Source organism: Kryptolebias marmoratus, linkage group LG24 (genome assembly GCF_001649575.2).
Source record: "Kryptolebias marmoratus isolate JLee-2015 linkage group LG24, ASM164957v2, whole genome shotgun sequence".
Lineage (NCBI taxonomy): Eukaryota > Metazoa > Chordata > Actinopteri > Cyprinodontiformes > Rivulidae > Kryptolebias > Kryptolebias marmoratus.
In genome coordinates, this window is record NC_051453.1 from 23,053,251 (window position 1) to 23,071,186 (window position 17,936).

Genomic DNA, 17,936 nt, shown 5'->3' on the forward strand with positions numbered 1-17,936 from the left:
GACTCACCTAGCTCTCCTTCTCTTGCAGACCACTCCGGACACCGCCCACTGTATATAGTCTCACCCTGTAAATAAATTCACTTACCTTTACTTCCGTCTCCGTGTTTTGGTCTTGGTTTCGCTCTTCTGGACAGTACCTCCCGAGTTATGACAGGCTGCAATGACAGCAAATGTGAAGGGACTGTTTGGACACATAAGAAAGGTAAACCACGGTATTAAATAAATTCATTGTATTATTCATCGCAAAATCACTGGCTAGTAAGAGGGTTTGTCCTGATTTAAGTGCTGCTATGGAGGATGCTGTGAAGATGATAAACTTCATCCAATCCCAGCCATTGAGTCACAGACTGTTTGAAACTCTGCGTCATGAGAACAGTGCAGATCACAAACAGCTACTGCTCCACACAGACGTGCACTGGCTGTCACATGGGAAAAATGCTACTGGGACTTTATAAACTTCACATTGAAGTTTTTATGTTGATGAAGGAGAATCTGCATCCTCTTGCTGTGGTGTTTGAGGATGCCAAGTGGGTGGAACGCCTGGCATATCTTGCTGATGTGCCTACCAAACTTAACGAGCTGAACCAATCACTTCAGGGAAAGGAGGCACACATCTTGAAAATGCATGTCAAAGTGAAAGATTCACTAAGAGGTCAAACTATTCGGGAGGAAATGTGATGAGGGACATGGGAGCTGTTTCCCACTACTTGTCTTGCCACCACTGATGTTGCCCGGGGTCCAGAGGTCAAACTGGTGAAAGCACACCTGTCCAAACTCAGCACTGATTTTAGCCAGTATTTTCAGGACATTGAAGAAAATTTAGAAAGACTGGATTGGGTGAGGGACCCATTCATTGTGAATGAGAGCAGCAGCAACCTTCATGCAAGGCTGCAGGAGCAACTGATGGATTTATCGTCTGGCCGTGGGCTGAAAATGGCATTTGCTGAGTTTTGGTGTGATGTGGAGAAGGAATATCATGAACTGGGAAAACATGCACTGTTTGAAGTTTTAACTTTTGGTTCTACCTATATGTGTGAGGTGACCTTCTCAGCTTTGACATACATCAAAACCAAGCAGAGTTCATGTGGAGAACAGCCACAACTGAACAGCAAGATCAGGAGTCTCATTTAAGCTAAGTTGAATAATAAAAACAAAGTAAAACTGATATAGTTATTTTTTTCTGTGTTTTGTTCCTGATTTTCTAAATTTAAATATTTATATTAAAGATGAGTTATTCAAAAGAGCTCCAGTTTTTGGTAGGGAGGTTAATTGACTTTTTTTTTTATTTAGTATTTTTTTTATTTAGATTGCTTATTTGCTTTCATAGCAACATATTTAAATTTATGTTTAATTTGAAATGAAAAGAATAAAATGCCTGAGAATTAAATGTTCAAGTTAGGGAGATTTAATAAAATGATTTTCATTTAATACTCAGTTGTATGGTCTACTTTTGGAGAACCAACACATTTGATTAGGGGGTACTTGTGGTATGAAAAAATGGCTCAGGAGGTACACAAGTCAAAAAAGGATGGGAAACACTGATTTATATCAGCAATGTAACCCATGCTGTAAACAACTCTCATATTCATCTGTATGCTGATAATACTATTATCTACACTTCTAGCTCCTTTCCTAACTCTGCACTCTCCACACTGCAAATTAGTTTTAATAACATTGAACAGCCTTCTCTGATCTTCATTTAAAATTGAACACATTTAAAACAAAGGACATGGTTTTTAATAAGAATCTCCCTTAAACTGGCTGCCCTCAGAAAATCCTGTCTTTGGATGGTTCAGAGATTCAATTTGTCAGCAGTTACAAATATCTCAGGATTTGGCTTGACTGCTCACTTTTGTTTGAAACTCATATTAACACTCCACTCACCACAATAACTTTCCAAACAACTCTTCATTAACTTACTCTGTTAAGCATTTTTTGGTAAAAATGACGGTCCTTCCAATGTTGAACTACAACAAAATTCTCTACAGAACTACATCCAAAACCCTCTTCTATAAACTGGACATCCTTTACCATGCTGCCATTCAATCTGTCACCAGAGTTCCCTTCAGCACTAATTACTGCACTCTGTGTTCTCTGGTGATCTGGAAATCTCTTCACAGCCACAAACACTCTGGTTTCTGTTGATCTATAAAAAACACACAGGCAGGTTTGTCTGAGTTATATCTTCTATGAAGCCATGAGCTTTGTCATTCATAAATTTGCAAAACAATATGCTTCAGATATCATTCCCAAAACATTAACGATGACTTGTACAACATACTCAAAAAATGGATGGAACAGTAACCCAAGGGAGAGTGAACATAGTATTGAGAAACCGCCCAATTCTGTTTTTTTCCTGTGGTTGCCATGGTGAATTTAGGTAACTCCATTGATGATGGCTTTGTATTGCACTCGTGCATACTCTTACCTCAAGGTTAAGAAATTCAGAGTTATTTAACATCAATGGTATGTATGTATGTATGTATGTATGTATGTATGTATGTATGTATGTATGTATGTATGTATGTATGTATGTATGTATGTATGTATGTATGACAAATGCTTATTTTTATTTTTAATTTAATATTTGAGCCAGGTGAACAACAAAACCAGTCTCATAACATTCATTGTAAATGAATGGAAGAAGGCAGAAGCTCAAGAATAGATGCTACAAGATCACACAAGAAGGCAGTGAAGAAGATCACACAAGAAGGCAGTGAAGGGATGCCAGAACTTAAATGTGAGCAGGAAGAGGCAGATGGACATTTGCTCCTCCATGCTGCCCGTGCTGTTAGAGAGGGCTTTGAAGAAATTGTCATTGTTTCAGAAGATTCAGATGTGTTCATTCTATATTTGGCAAACTGTAATGTGATTGGAGCTAAACTGTTACAAAGGTCTAGAAGCAAAGGCCATGTGAGATTTGTTGATATTGGGAGAATCACAGCAACAGCTAGTAGAGAAGTCTGCACGGCTCTTCCTGATATGAATGCATACACAGGCTGCGATATTGTGAGTGCTCTTGCAGACAAAGACAAGTCAAGTGCATTAAAACATCTCTCAAGCAGCAAAGATGCCCATAAAGATCTATCTCTCTTTGTGAGTAAAATGTACAGCATACCATGTGTTAAAGCTTTGAGAAGTGTTTGTAGTGTTTGTTTGGCAGTGTTTGTGCTAATCAGTATAAATCACACATCGATAGTCTGATGTGTTTTGGTGATGTCAGAAAATAGCTTATTAATAATATATTTAACAGTGAAAAAGAAATTTAGTCCGTATAGAAAAGGTATTGTGAGTTTTTCGCCAACAAATCCTCCTGACAAATGCCTAAGTCATAAGATATATGCTGATTCAGACATGTACCATTTAATCATCATAGTAGTCTGACATATACTTTCAATAAAATATCAAATAAAGTTCTGCGGTCAAATGCTGTAGTTCTTCAATCAAAATAGGAATAAGTCATTGAGCTGATTTTCTGCAATATTTTAAATATAAGCAGATTGTGTCAGGAACGGTGGCGAATGAAATGAACCCAGAGCACAGACTCATTATTAAAAAACAAAAATTTATTTCTAAACAAGAAAACAAAAAACTAAACATAACAAAAATCCAAATCAATACAAAAAGGCGAGGCGAGGCGAGACGAGGCAAGGCAAAGCAGGCAAGACAAGGAATGATAACAATGAGAGACTTGCAACACGAGAAGGACAACCAGACAACGCAACAAGCAACAAGCAAACAGAATGAATGAACCGGTGAGGAAGTGGAGAAGGTGACCAGGTTTTAAAGACAGGGGTAATCAGGGGAAGTGAGCACAGGTGAGTGATTACAATTAGGAACAGGTGAAGATGGGCGTGGTAGAAAGACAAGAGATAAACAGAAGAGAAGTGAATGATGACAGGAAACAAAGATACGAGAAACAAAATAAATAAATAACAAAATAAAATGAAAAGAAAACATAATCCAAGAACCAAAGCCAAAACAAACTAAAAAATACTTGAATTCATGACAGATTCAACTTCTTTTATTGAAAAAATTATTTCGCACTGAGATCAGCTAATGACAACTCTTTAGATACTAGTTCCTCCCTTAATAAATATGACAGTGTCTATACTTCATCTAAAATTAGTTGTAGCTTTTAGGACTTCAGAACTCTTTAGGATTTCTGTGGACTTTCAGACATACCCTAAACTAGAATTCACCGGGTACACCATTAATACATTTTTTTTAAATTGTGGGCTTATTATAGAAAATAACACAAAAATAAAACATAGTTTTCATGTTTTATAGCAGAAACAATCAGATATTATACTGGGAAATAATTTTTGCATAGAGTTGTCTTTTCTTAATGTTAAGGTAGTTTTTCTGATACAAACCCTGGCTAAAGTATATAGTGAGCCACATTCACGCAAAGCAGAAAAAGTATTAGTTGTATCCTAAAATTGTCTAGCTCATGTGGAGGAGAAGTCTCCCACCTTATGAATCCTTTCTTTTTGTCTTTACCATGATATTAAGCCCCTGACAACTATCCATACATGTAATATGAGTCTGTATTTTAGAAAGTGGTGAATTAGGGGTAGGGTTAGAAACCATATGCTTAAACAAGGAAGGATACCAATTCTACAATTCTACATCTCTAGGGATGGACTCCTTGCCAAAAAAAAAAGGTATGAGCATTTGGCATATTCAATGGTACTGGTCCATCAAACTTTGGGTCTGGGCTCATCATCTATTTAGCAGTATTAGCCTCCTGGCCAGCAGAGTTGTGAATTTCCTTTTGTGCAGTAGAGAAAGTACGTAGAGTGGACCGCACCCTGAACAAAGCAGTTAAATCAGTAGGAGTGATATCCTCTCCTGTTACATTAGATAATGTAAGAGAATTTTCAAACCCAGAACTTCTTCATGGAGGGACAGTTCCAAAACATGTGTGAGTAATTTGCTGTTGTCTGTTGGCATTGTTCACACAGAGGGGACTTGGTGTCAAATATTTTTGTAAGTCTGGCTTTAGTATAGTGAGCGCCATATAGGATCTGACATTGCATAAAACTGTACCCTCTTTAAAACCTCCCCCCAAACATCATCTGAAATCAGCAGTCCTAAGTCTGTTAAAAACTGTATGGGAGACAGAGTGAAAGGATTTGAAAAGTTAAATATATTTTAAAATATGGAAGAAATCACCCCTCTCAGTGTGGGGAGAGGTTGCAGAAACACTTCAAAATCAGAGGGGTTAGCTTAGGCTGCTGCCCCCGCAGCCTGATTCCAGAACAAGTGGCAGATAATGGATGGATGGTTAGGAAGGGTCAAAAGTTGTGAGGATGATCTATGGACATAATGTCAAGCTTGAAGGCAAAAATGTTCTTTAGAGAGAGAGAGAATTTATTTAATAGCTGCTGAAAAGAGGAAAAGATAGAATCAACACACAAATCTCTACAGGTTTTTACATCTAAGCTAACCAGAGAAAGTGTTATCCAATAAAGATGGAGAAAACATATGATTCCCAGCTTGTAGTGCTCCAACAGAGTGTGTTTGTCACATTCTTAGTGTAACTAGAAGAAAAAGAGTGAAGATGTGAGTATAAGAAGGCTTTCAATGCTACTGAACCACTCACCCACCCCCCTCTGCCTCTTTGCCTGCCTCTCTGCCCTGCTCTCTTTTCGGAGCCTCTCTTTTGCATATTCTTCAAAATTTATAAACTATGGATCTGGTCAGCTGGTCTCTCAACGCAATTGACCAAATTTTCTAGACGGTAAGACCGGGCAAGGGAGAGCCCGCCTGCCCAGATGGGACATCATTCGCTGGATACACAATGGATTCCTGGAGGAAATGGAATATTGTTTGTCTATCGATTTTGTCAGTGGAAGACGTGGAAGATCTTTACATATTTGGGTTTTTGATAACAATATTTCTGCTGTTTGGATTAGACAGTTACATGACTTATCGCCAACGTCAACACTCAGACTTCAGACTATGTTGTTACGGGAGCTGAATAGCAAGTTGGATGCGATCCTTTTACAGGGCCGCAGACTAAATTGCAGTTCCGGGACCCAGGAATGATATGGGTTACATCTTGGAGAAAGTTCCTCGCTCGAATCAGGCAGAATGGATCTGGAATTTGGCTGGTTGGATTCGCCATTGAGAAGTATCAGCAAGACTTTCAAGGCAGACGGAAAACATAATGTCGGCCTGACCCAAAACAAATATTGTTATGTGAATCTGGCTTCCTTCGCTGGCCTTGGCTAGCTATCTTCAATTTCTTCCCGGATTTTATGTAAACAAGATGCTCTGCCTCCTCCCTTGCTTAAGGACATATGTGGATCTGCTCTGGGCTGGCTGATAACATTCCATCATTATCAAAGACAATGGCCTCTGTGACGTGATTAATGGAGTTCTCTACAAACACACACACTCACAACACGCACCTTAGTCTAGTTATCTGAGTAATTCTTATGTTGGCTGTTTAGCGGGCCTTTTTGGTACTATTAGTTAGACATGTTGTACCTTTAGTTCAGCATTATCATGTTTATCCTAGCATTTTTTATGTTGGCTGCTTAGCAGGCCTTTGGTACTATTAGTTAGACATGTTGTACCTTTAGTTTAGCATTATCATGTTTCAGTTTATGTTAGCTTATCTAGCCTTCCTGTACATTTAGTTTAGTTTAACTTAGCTCATATTTTAGATATTGTTAGACTGTTAGATTCCTAATTGTTGTTTAGTTCAGCTTTAACTTTATCATGATTTATTATCTTAGCTACTATTTTGACTGTCTTAGCTCATGTTTAGATATATTTAGTTTCATGATTTTATTTACATTATCTTATATTTCATTTAGATTACACATGATTGATGTTTTTACTTCTGTATCTCTATATTTGATTATGATGTTTTTATGTTTGATATGATGTTTTTATCTGTATTTGATTATGTACCTGATTGTTGTTTCTGTGTTGTAAAGCACTTTGGGTCGCCTTGTTGTGGAAAAATGCTATATAAATAAATTTCACTTCACTTCACTACTGGATGAGCAGAATTTGCTTCCATAACCACCCATGATGGGGGAATTCATTCTCCTTGTACTGAACCCAGTAATACAGATTTCTTATATTAGTGGCCCAGTAATATTACAAGAGGTTAGGTAATACCATTCCACCACGACCTTTGGGCCTCTGTAAGACTTGATAACAGCCTGGGTGGTTTCCTGCTCCAAATAAAATCCAGAATCAGACTTTTGATCTTGCATACAAATGCTAAATGGAGAAAGATTGAAATAGATATAAAAAGTGTGGAAAGATACTAATTTTGATTCTTTTCAAAATAATTAATAAATTGCATTAATTCTGCTGGCCACATGAAGAATTATAAAGTAGCTAAAAACAGCAGCCAAAAAAATGAGTAGCTAAAGCTAAAGGTTGCCTAAGAAGACAAAAATAGTGCAAGCTGAAGATCTGAATTTCATTGTGAAATTGTATTTTAAAGCAAAGTTAAATATTTTCAATAGTATAAAAGTTTCAAAAACCATTAAACAAGTCATTAAACAGAATTTCACTGTGTGTTTTTATGCTCCTGTACTTTAGATAAACCACATTACAGTACCTGAACCCAAGGCAGGTTACTCGATGATAATAAAGATTTTCAAGCAGAACCACATTCTGAACCAAAATAGCATTTACCATTCACTTTATATGTTTTAATCCAAAAATTGCACTTCATTTGAAATCACACGCAAACAGATTTTACATAAAAACAAATGGTAAATGGCCTGCACTTGTCTAGCGCTTTATCTAGTCCAAGGACCCCAAAGTGCTTCACACTACAGACATTCACCCATTCATTCACACATTAATAGACTGATGGTGGTAAACTACACTGAAGCCACAGCTGCCCTGGGGCGGGCTGACAGGAGTGAGGCTGCCATTACACCAGCACCACCTAACCCTCTGACCACCACCAGTAGGCAAGGCAAGTGTCTTGCCCAAGGACACAACGGCTCAAACTGACAGAGCAGGGGTTCAAACCAGCAACCCTCAGGTTACAGGACAAACCCCCACCTCCTGAGCCACTGCCGCCCAAACAAAAGTTAATGCAAACCAAAACCAGTCACTGACAGCAAAATACTAGAACCATTTTCTCCTCTTTGTTTTTTTGTTTGTTTGTTTGTTTTTTATGATAGTCACCAGAAACATACAAAGTTTTTCTTAATATACCCTGCTGGGTGGAGCTATGGGCAGGTGACAGGGGTGGTTGTTCGATTAACACCAATCAAACACCGCCACTAAAATGAAAGTCTTCCCTGCCGTCTTCTGTTACTGTATAAAAGCCAAGGATCAGTAAGCTGCTTTCAACCAATCAAAACACAGGACATTAACTTAGTTTGTGGGACAGAAGGGACACCTGGTCACTCTATACTCAGAGGGGACCGAGTCCTCTGCAAACCGGAAGGTTAGCGATTTGACCCCGGCTGCTCCCCCACACGTGTTTTGTGTGGTCAGTCAGAGTAGAAAATCTTTACTTAAATGCAGACGATTTGCCTCAACCCAAAAATGACTGGATTTCCTGAAGGACTATAATTTAAGTTTTATAAGTGTGAAAATCTGTTTGCAGTCAGAATGACACCTAATGTTAACCTCACACACACTCAGAATTTTCACAGCTTCAGAAGTATTAAAATTAAAATTGTTGGCCTTTTGTGCCAGCATTTTAAACTAATATCATGCTATGTTGAGAAATGAAAGAGTTGTAGCTGTGAAACCTTGAAATTGATGCACAATATCATGTGATAGTGTGATAACTTACAAGATCTGGATCTGGTAATGCTCAGAGTATGTATTGTGGATAACTCTCAGCTACTACCACACCAAATTTTAGCTAAATATATGTAAAACTGTTTGAGTTATAGACATTTAGCTTCCTAAGGTCAGTTGGCTGTGGTGGCCATCTTTGATTGGGGTGACTCCTAAAGTTAATGAGTTGTAGCTGTACATCCAGTTAATCCAGTTTCTAAGAATTTCATTAAAATCCATCGACTGGTTGTTGAAATATTTTGCTAACAGACAGGCAGACACACACAGAGACACGGCCCTTCGGCGGCGGGCGACAACCAGCCTTGGAGTGGAAACAGGATTGTTCCTTTCCAGCTTCTCTTCATGGGAGGCGCCGCCCTCCGGTTGCAGGAGGGGAAGGAGGGAGAGAGAGGATTAGATGAATCTGACCTGCCGAACCTCAACACGAACTGGACCGGGTTCGGATCCAGATCCATCCAGTAGGAACAGCAGGTTTTAGCTGCAGGAAACCGCGATCAGACCGACAGGTGCAGCGGCATCATCACCCCCACCCCCAGCAGCAGCCGAACAGCTGCCATAATGATGTTCCCGTCAGAACCAGAACCGAACCAAGCAGCAGGTTCCACTGGCGGCCCAAAACACAGATCATATGTATATAGATATGTTATAAATGTTGTCTTCTGGGAGAAAAGCCTTACAGACAGGGATAAGTGACATACTAGCTACTGAGCACGGACACCGAACACCACCGACAGCCTGGGCTCGTGCCGCTTCCTACAGGCTCGTACCGACCGTCCTACAGATCAGCGACGTGGAACGAAAACATCACCTGTGTTTTCAGACTCACCTGTCCGCCATTTTTCCGACGGCTTCTAAAATCCCTCAACAATAAATCCCACAACGACAACCATGTTGCCCGAACCGCGGTAGCCGCAGTCGCCGAGTCACTGGTTCCGCCCCATATAATCGCCGGCGTGCGAGGAGGTGGACCTACCGCCCGTTTTGGAACAGCGCGTTAGGCGGCGCAAATGGCGGGTACAATCATAGTAGGATCATTTTGATGTCAGATCAACTTACCTTATTAAATCAACAAATATAGTAAACTAATCTCTGGAATATGATGAAATCTAAGATGATATTAACTATTTTTTTTACAACACATTGATATTGTTAACTTTTAATAATGACACAATGAATTAGATCCGTGTCACACTGACAGTTCATACCGCCAGCAAACGTCGTCCCCACCATTTAAACATACAATTAAAGTTATTCCTCCTCGATTGTGATTATTTTTTGTCAGGTCATGCGCCGGTGAATCAATAAGGAGCGGACCTCTGCCTCCAGACAAGCGTCTGAGCGTCAATAACGTAACGCTTTCACAATAAAAGCCTCGGGAATGAGGAGGAGCAGTGTGGCTTTCATTCTGGTTGTAGACCAGTGGACCAGATCTACAGCCTTGCAAGGTTGCTAAGAGGGTCATGGGAGTATGATTTATGAGTTTTGTGAATATGGAGAAGACTTTTGATCATGTATGCCGAGGCATTCTCTGGGGCTGCTGCAGGATTATGGAGTGTGGAAGTCTCTTTTAACCCTCTCAAGGCAGGCGTTGCAACAACATATCTGATTTTCCTGTTACTAAAACTTAATTTGAGCCTGAGAGGGTTAAAAGCTATTCAATCCCTTTATAACAAAACAAGAGCTGTGTCTGCATCCTCAGCACAAAGTTGCACTCATTCTCAGAAAGGGATAGACCAGAGGTGTCAAAATCCAGGCCTCAAGGGCCGCTGTCCTGGAAGTTTTAGGTTTTTCTGCTCCAATACACCTGATTCAAATGGTTTAATTACCTCCTCTCCAGGAGCATGGCAACAAGTCATCCATTTAAACCAGGTGTTTTACAGCAAGAACACATCTAAAACATGCAGGACAGCGGGCCCCAAGGAATGGTGTTTGACATCCCTGGGATAGACTCTGCCAGAACTGTCCTTTGCCTCTGATCCAGTTTGTGGTGTTCATGGACAGGGTCTCGAGGCAGAGTCCTGAAGTGCAGGGTGCCTGGTTTCGGAACCTCAGGGTTCTGCTTTTTGCAGATGATGTGGTTCTTTTAGTGTCTTCAGCGTTCACTAAGGCAGTTCACAACAGAGTGTGAAGCAGCTGGGATGAGAGTCAGCTACTTTAAGTCCTGGACCTAGGCCATGGTTCTCAATAAGAAAAAAATGGAATGCTCCCTCTGGGTCAGGGATGAGTCTCTGCCTCAACAGGAGGAATTCAAGTATCTGGGAGTATTGTTCATGAGTGATAGTACAATGGAACTGGAGATAAATTGACAGTTTGGGACCTGATGTGTAGTAATAATGGTGTTGCAATGAAGAAAGAGCTGAGTTGAAAGGCTAATCTCTTAATTTACTGATCTGTCTATGTTCCAAACCTCACCTGTGGTAATAAGGTATGGATCATGACTGAAAGAATGAGGTCCCAGACAGAAGCAGCTGAATTGAGCATCTTTTAGCCTGCCTACAGAGGATAGAAACTGTGAAAGGATATTTTTATTTACACACACCTGCTTCACATTTTGGGTGGGAATCTTTAGCCACCTCACAATTTGATTTGGATTCAAAAGGTTGCAGTGCGATTATGAAATGAATATCAATGCATCTTAATTATCTGTGATGATCAAGTTTGTGAGTAAAAGGCAGCTGGTAAGCTTATGATATTTATATATTATATTTATCCAAAATACAGTGAATGACAAGGCAGGACTTGGCAGGATTCAGACTCGCAACACAAAGACAAAGTTTTAAGGATTTTATTATGAACAGACTAGGAGCAGGACCAGAGTCTTTGATCAGCGCACTCACGTGACCGTCTTGGATCGGGACCGGAATTGGTAAGTCCTCCTTAGCTTGATAGCTAGGTGCAGACAGGCTTGTCTGAAAGGGGCTGAGGCGAGAGGGAAAGTCCAGGTCCAGGCAGATGATCGTTACCGGTGGGTCAGAGAGCAGAAGCCAAATCCAATAAGGGAAAATCCAAAGGGCGAGATCCAGAATGGTGAAGCGAGATCGGTAACCAGAAATCCGAGTCCGAAGCAGTATCCAAAAAGGGGCAGGCGAGAGACGTGGGTCGTGGGACAGGCAAGGGTCGAGATCAGGCATGGACATGGAACGAATGCTGGACATCTACTGGCTGTGAGGCTTTCAATAATCTGGCGGTGAGTGTCTGGGAGCTGTGAGTATTTATGCAGGGCTGAACAGGTGAAGCAGATGATGGTAATGGCGTGGGCATGGAAACCGGGGTGTGGCTTGAAACTGGGAGAGTGGAAAGTTAGTTGACTGTGGCATGACTAGAGGCAAGAGGCGTGGCAGGAACAGATGGAGCTGTGACAGTGAAACTGAAATACAAACACAGATACAATTTTACCTAATATTGATGTTTTTTAACATAAATAAACATTGGTTTACATATTTTCATGCCAATTAAAGAGTTCACAACAACATCTGTCAAACAATCCTTTTAATCACAGGCTGCTGACCAAAAACTGTTTATAAACAGACTTCTAACATTGACCAAAAGGCAAAAACCAGAATGGGACCAACCTTTCCTACAAGCTTGTTCCACTATCAGTTTTAAGTCCTGCCTCCTCCCTGTAAACAAAAAGGATAACAATGCTGGTAAAATTAAAACTACACCTCAGATAATGTTTTCAGGTGTTGACTCTTAATTCACACAGTTCTTACCTTGTTGCTGTATGTTCAAATATTAATTTTTCTAACATGTTTATCTGTAAGTAGATATTTCATGGTCAAAAAAAAAAAAAGCTCATGCATAGGACAGTAGGTGGGACGCATAGTGAGTGTACAGACTCTGGTACCATAAATACAACATGGCTGAGAAGAAAAGGTGGGGATACTTGGTCTATCAATGTAACATGTCTGTGTGACTAACAATTAGCATAAAAGGTTACTTAACCCTGAAAATGCCATAAAAAGCTAACATGATTACCATCATGCTTATCACTGGAAATTGATATGAAATCAAACATTTTAGAGTCAATACAAAAGGTCCTCATGTTCTGGTAACTTTTACTAGTATTGACAGACAGATTATCTTCTGGATTTAGCAAAGAAAAGATATGACAACACAAAACTTTATTGCAACATGTTTTACTACAGGAAACTATGGTAACTCTACTAGGACAAAAAGCCCCTCAAAACAACTGCTCTGCTGGCTCTCTTAAAATGGCAGCACAGATTAATGACAGACAACCATTGACATTTGAAAATTGATTCAGAAATGTCCTTGTCTGTCATGTGATGAATGTAAAAGTAGATTTTATCTCCACCCTTACTTCACATACGTGTCATGACGTGTCACCAGGGCCTGGCATTTGTGGATAGAGCATCAAAAAGGTTCATGTGATTTTCCACTACAAGCGCCAGAACCACCTCATCAGGAAAGATACAAGTGCAAAATACCTCTGTCCAAACCTGTTGATACATCTGGAATTTTGTGAGATCCAAGATTTTAACCTGCTTTTATAACCTTGTGATTCCATCTTGGATGACGAGCTGACACAAGCTGATTCTAAACCTAGATCAGACATACAAGGTAAAGATGGACAACAAGAAGGTGGAATCTGGTTTTTTGGAGTACAACAGAGACATGCTGCCCCCCAAAAAAATCAAAGACGCCATGGTCAAGAAACCCACTCACTGCGCTAAGATGAACTATCCCAGTAACACAAAGCCTGATGCACTTTCACCTCACTTGTATTTAGTGTTTAAACACACATTTATGTAAATAATCATTCCTTAAAATGAAAAATAACAGAGTTGTAGCCATTTAGGTCAAATCTGGAAAATAACATGATGTGCAATCTCATGAAATTGCACATCATGTTACTGTCTCGCTCAGAGTATGTGTTGCTCTTTCTTCTAAGCATTTAGTCCAGGTGTCTGGAATGTCAGGGATGCGGCGAATTAGCATGACTGGGATAGCTTCTCATCAGCCATTTGAACTGTAGTCATTTTATTCAAGTATTAATTGATTGTTTTGGGGTTTCTCATTCAGCTTCATGTATGTCCTCTTGAATATCCAGTCCAACAACCCTGCACTTTATTACATGTTATATATTTAAGATTAAGCCCATATTGTTTTAAAAGTTAAATCAAAATAGCCACCAAGGCGTATTTGAATGTTATGAACACATAAATTGTGGCACATAGCAATCATGAGTAAATAAGTCATCATTTTAACCACTCTCTTTCTTATTCAGGTATGCCCCTGATAAAAATCCTTTGCTTATTTAGGTAAGGAGAGCAGGTAAATCTTTCATTTGTGTAGAACTCTCATCTTGCAAGGGTTCAACTGAAATCCATGAAAGATTCCTTTTTTGATGAATGCCTTTCTCTTTGTGCTGAATTCAAAATGTGTATCGATTACTCTCAGCTGAGAGTCTTGGGTTAAGAAGAGTTTGTTTCCCCTCGTGTGTAATGACCTATCATTTCGTGGAATGGTACACCAGCTCCTAATCTTGAAACCTAAGGATGAGAGCTGCTCTTTTCTGATAGGTTTCGGTGGTGCTGGAGTTAGTGTACTCTCTTCAGAGTGATAGATATGTTGGTATTTAATTCCAACCAGTATATCTTGAAGAAATTTTAACAGTAGTCAGCTGTCTAAACAATTGGAAGTTTTCTCTTTAGCTTCAGCTTTCTAGGTCTTCAGTTTTAGTCTTCAAAAAGGCTATTTGATTCATAGCATCTGTGAGTCCAGATGTACTCTCCTCCAAGAGCTCAGGAGCTGAGGCCTCGGCTTGCATTATCTGGTTCTCTGCTTCTTTCTATATTAGAAACAACATCTCACTTAACCTCTGTCATGCTCTGTTCCAGGGCAATGACCGAACTCGCCTCCTTGCCTAAACAGTCAAAACAGATCGAACATCTTTAGCTCAGTTAGCACCAAAGTTATTTCTGCCATGTTGCTAGCAGCTTGCATGTCTTGTTTAATGTTGACTTTTGAGGAACACATAATGTCACCAACCAAATTTGTTACAAAGTGGAAACCTTTAAATTTTTCACACATATAAAGGACTCATATGTGCCTGCATAGTGAAGTGTTTAAAAGGTTCATCAAGGGATGTAGAAACTAAATGTGTTACTTTTCTTTTAATGAGAGTTTGGTCTTTTTTAATCCTAACATGCTGATAAATATCAACATCGTAGGTTTTTTTCAGAATGTAACAAACTAGTTTTTTAAAGTAGTAAATTTATATAAAATGTATCAATGATTAATGATTTCTTAAGTTAGGTTCTGCAGTTCTGGTCAAAGCATTTAGTGAGATGGGGAAAAAGGGGCATTAGGTGGGAGTTTTCTGGGTAATTTGCAATACATCGTTAATTGGCACCGCACCTCTGGTGTTACCGATGCCCCTGCAAAATCCTCAGGCTGAAGCAAGCGTCCACCAATGGGCCGAAAGTGGTACTACACTAAAAATTTTTTTTGGCCCCAGAGCCTTTGGGGACCCCAGTCCAGGGAGCCCCTGGAAGCCCCAAGCCAAGCCCCAGGAAGGCCCTGGAAGCCCCGAGGAGGCCCCCCAGTGGAGGCAGAGGCCCCTGCCCCACAGAGCCCCTTGAAGCCCGAGAGCCAAGCCCCAGGAAGCCCCTGGAAGCCCCAGGCCAAGCCCTAGGAAGCCCCTGGAAGCCAAGCCCCAGGAAGGCCCTGGAAACCCAGAGGAGGCCCCCCAGTGGAGGCAGAGGTCCCTGCACCACAAAGCCCCTTAAAGCCCGGGAGCCAAGCCCCAGAAAGCCCCTGGAAGCCCCAAGCCAAGCCCCAGGAAGGCCCTGGAAGCCCAGAGGAGGCCCCCCAGTGGAGGCAGAGGTCCCTGCCCCACGGAGCCCCTTAAAGCCCTGGAGCCAAGCTCCAGCAAACCTTAGGAAGCCAAGCCCCAGGAAGGCCCTGGGAGCCCTGAGGAGGCCCCCCAGTGGAGGCAGAGGTCCCTGCCCCACGGAGCCCCTTGAAGCCCGGGAGCCAAGCCCCAGAAAGCCCCTGGTAGCCCCAAGCCAAGCCCCAGGAAGCCCCTGGAAGCAAAGCCCCAGGAAGCCCCTGGAAGCCAAGCCCCAGGAAGGCCCTGGAAGCCCCGAGGAGGCCCCCCAGTGGAGACCTCGAAAGTATAGCATCATGACCCGTAACCGCTAATTGCTCGTGCCCCTCCGCCCGAATAGTTTCCCTAAGGGAGCGTAGAGACAAAAATGTCTCTTCTGACTGTAGAAATTGCAGACCTGTGTTAGACCATCTCAACCACCACCCAGATAATATCTCATTCATTTTTTGTGTAAATGACTAATTAGTGCTACATAAACTATAGTAAAGGTAAAGTAAAATGGTGAGGGTGGGGCCAGGGTTTTAACATATTTACTAAGATTTTGGTTCACTTCTCTAATAAAAGCACAGTTTAGCTGGAACCACTTGGTGCAGCTTTCTGTCAAATTTGATGCCACCTGTTGGTAAAAGTTAATGAGGGAACGCTGTACAGGTTAATTTGCACATAGAGGGGCTAATTTAGATTTAAATGATACAATGTTTTGAGGACATGTGAACATATTTTCACAGCTGATTGAGCCAAAAGTGACCGTGTTTGTTTATAGTAACAGTGAGCACAAATACAGGGAGTAAAATGATGTTAGTATTTTAGAGGTGAGGTTATTTTTTGTCAGATACAGAGAATAAGTCAGTGGAGGTAAGCGAGTGGACTATAATCACCCACCACTGAAGGTGATGGCCAAGTGATGTTTTTGCCCATATTTGTTATTCTTTAGTGTTAGCAAAACATTTCATGAACCACTGGATATATTTTAGTGAAACCTTTAGAAAATAATAATTTGACAACTGATGAATTTCTGGAGTCAATCCAATTCAAGATGGCTGTTATAGCTAATCAGCAGTATAAAACACAAAATGTATTTAACTCAGTCAGTTTTACAGATATTGAGCTAAATTTTATTGTGGTAGAAGCTGAGAGTGATCCCCAACACATACTATGAGCAGGACATCTCATGATATGACATGAGATCATGTGAAACCAGTTGTGGCTGGTGGAGTTTTTTCCAGGGGGGGCTATAAATCCAAAATAGACATATACCAAAGGTTTTGGTATATGTCTATTATGTGATACCTTAGTGTATGTTTTGGACCAAAACATATACTAAGGTATCAGACCAGTGTATTTACATGAATTAAAACAACAAAAGCAACATTATAATGTACACATAAATGCACATATGCATAAGTGCTTCCTGAACACACCAATACTTACAAAGACGGAGATCTCCCAAGGCACAAGCCTGTAGGACACAGCGTTTATAAGATCTGTTTTCTCCCTTATTTTTCAAAACTTTACCGGAGAAAATATGTCAAAGCTTGTTTTATGGTAAGAGCACTCACTACGTCACAAATTCTTAACTTATAATAATATAACGAAGATCGGGTGTCTCACCCCGATTAGAATTCAAAACCAAACATTCTAAGAGATTTTAGCATAAATTTTCTTAAACTAATTATTAAATATGAACTTGTTTATTACCTTTTGTATGTAACTTAGTCACATAATGAACTTATTGCTGTCTTTGAATAAAAGGAAGCACACCTGCAGCTCGACTTTTCAATCAGGCGAACTTTATGACAGACGGCTGTGATGTCAGCCCGTGGCGGGAGTCCCACGCTCCGGCAACGGGAGGCGGTGAAATGTAAACACAGCTGCATTCAGCAGCTCTGGGCGCAGTAGAGGTGCGCCCTGAACCGTCCTATCTCTTGTACTGAAGAGCAGCTACTGCGCATGTACAACTTTTAACGAGAGTCTACACAGCAAATCCAAGAGGCCCAGATTAACACTGTCAGATTTGATTTCAACACTTTTAAAGTGTTTATATGGGTCCACACCAGAAAGTGTTAAACTCTTTTTGGAGAGTTGGTACCTTAACTCTTATAAAGTGTAAAATATCAAATCTGCTGGAGTTATTAATTTAACACTTACTAACACTAATTCAGTGTTAGATTTTAATATTAACTCTCACAGAGTACTTCTTTTAACTTCTTAAGAGTTATTTGTAATTAATATTAAATAGGTACTTTATTGTTTTGAACTTTTAAAAATTCTTTGTAAAATA

General features: G+C 40.4%; 1 protein-coding gene across 1 annotated transcript in view; it reads right to left on the bottom strand.

Annotated features, from left to right (window-relative positions):
- arhgap39 (Rho GTPase activating protein 39) overlaps positions 1-9,720 on the bottom strand; it is an 80,487-nt gene extending 70,767 nt beyond the window's left edge. The window contains exon 1 of the mRNA XM_017437720.2: positions 9,626-9,720. Coding sequence (XP_017293209.1) covers positions 9,626-9,636 — 11 coding nt within the window. The 5' untranslated portion in view covers positions 9,637-9,720. The remainder of the gene's footprint in view (positions 1-9,625) is intronic.
- Between the last annotated feature and the right edge of the window lie 8,216 nt (positions 9,721-17,936).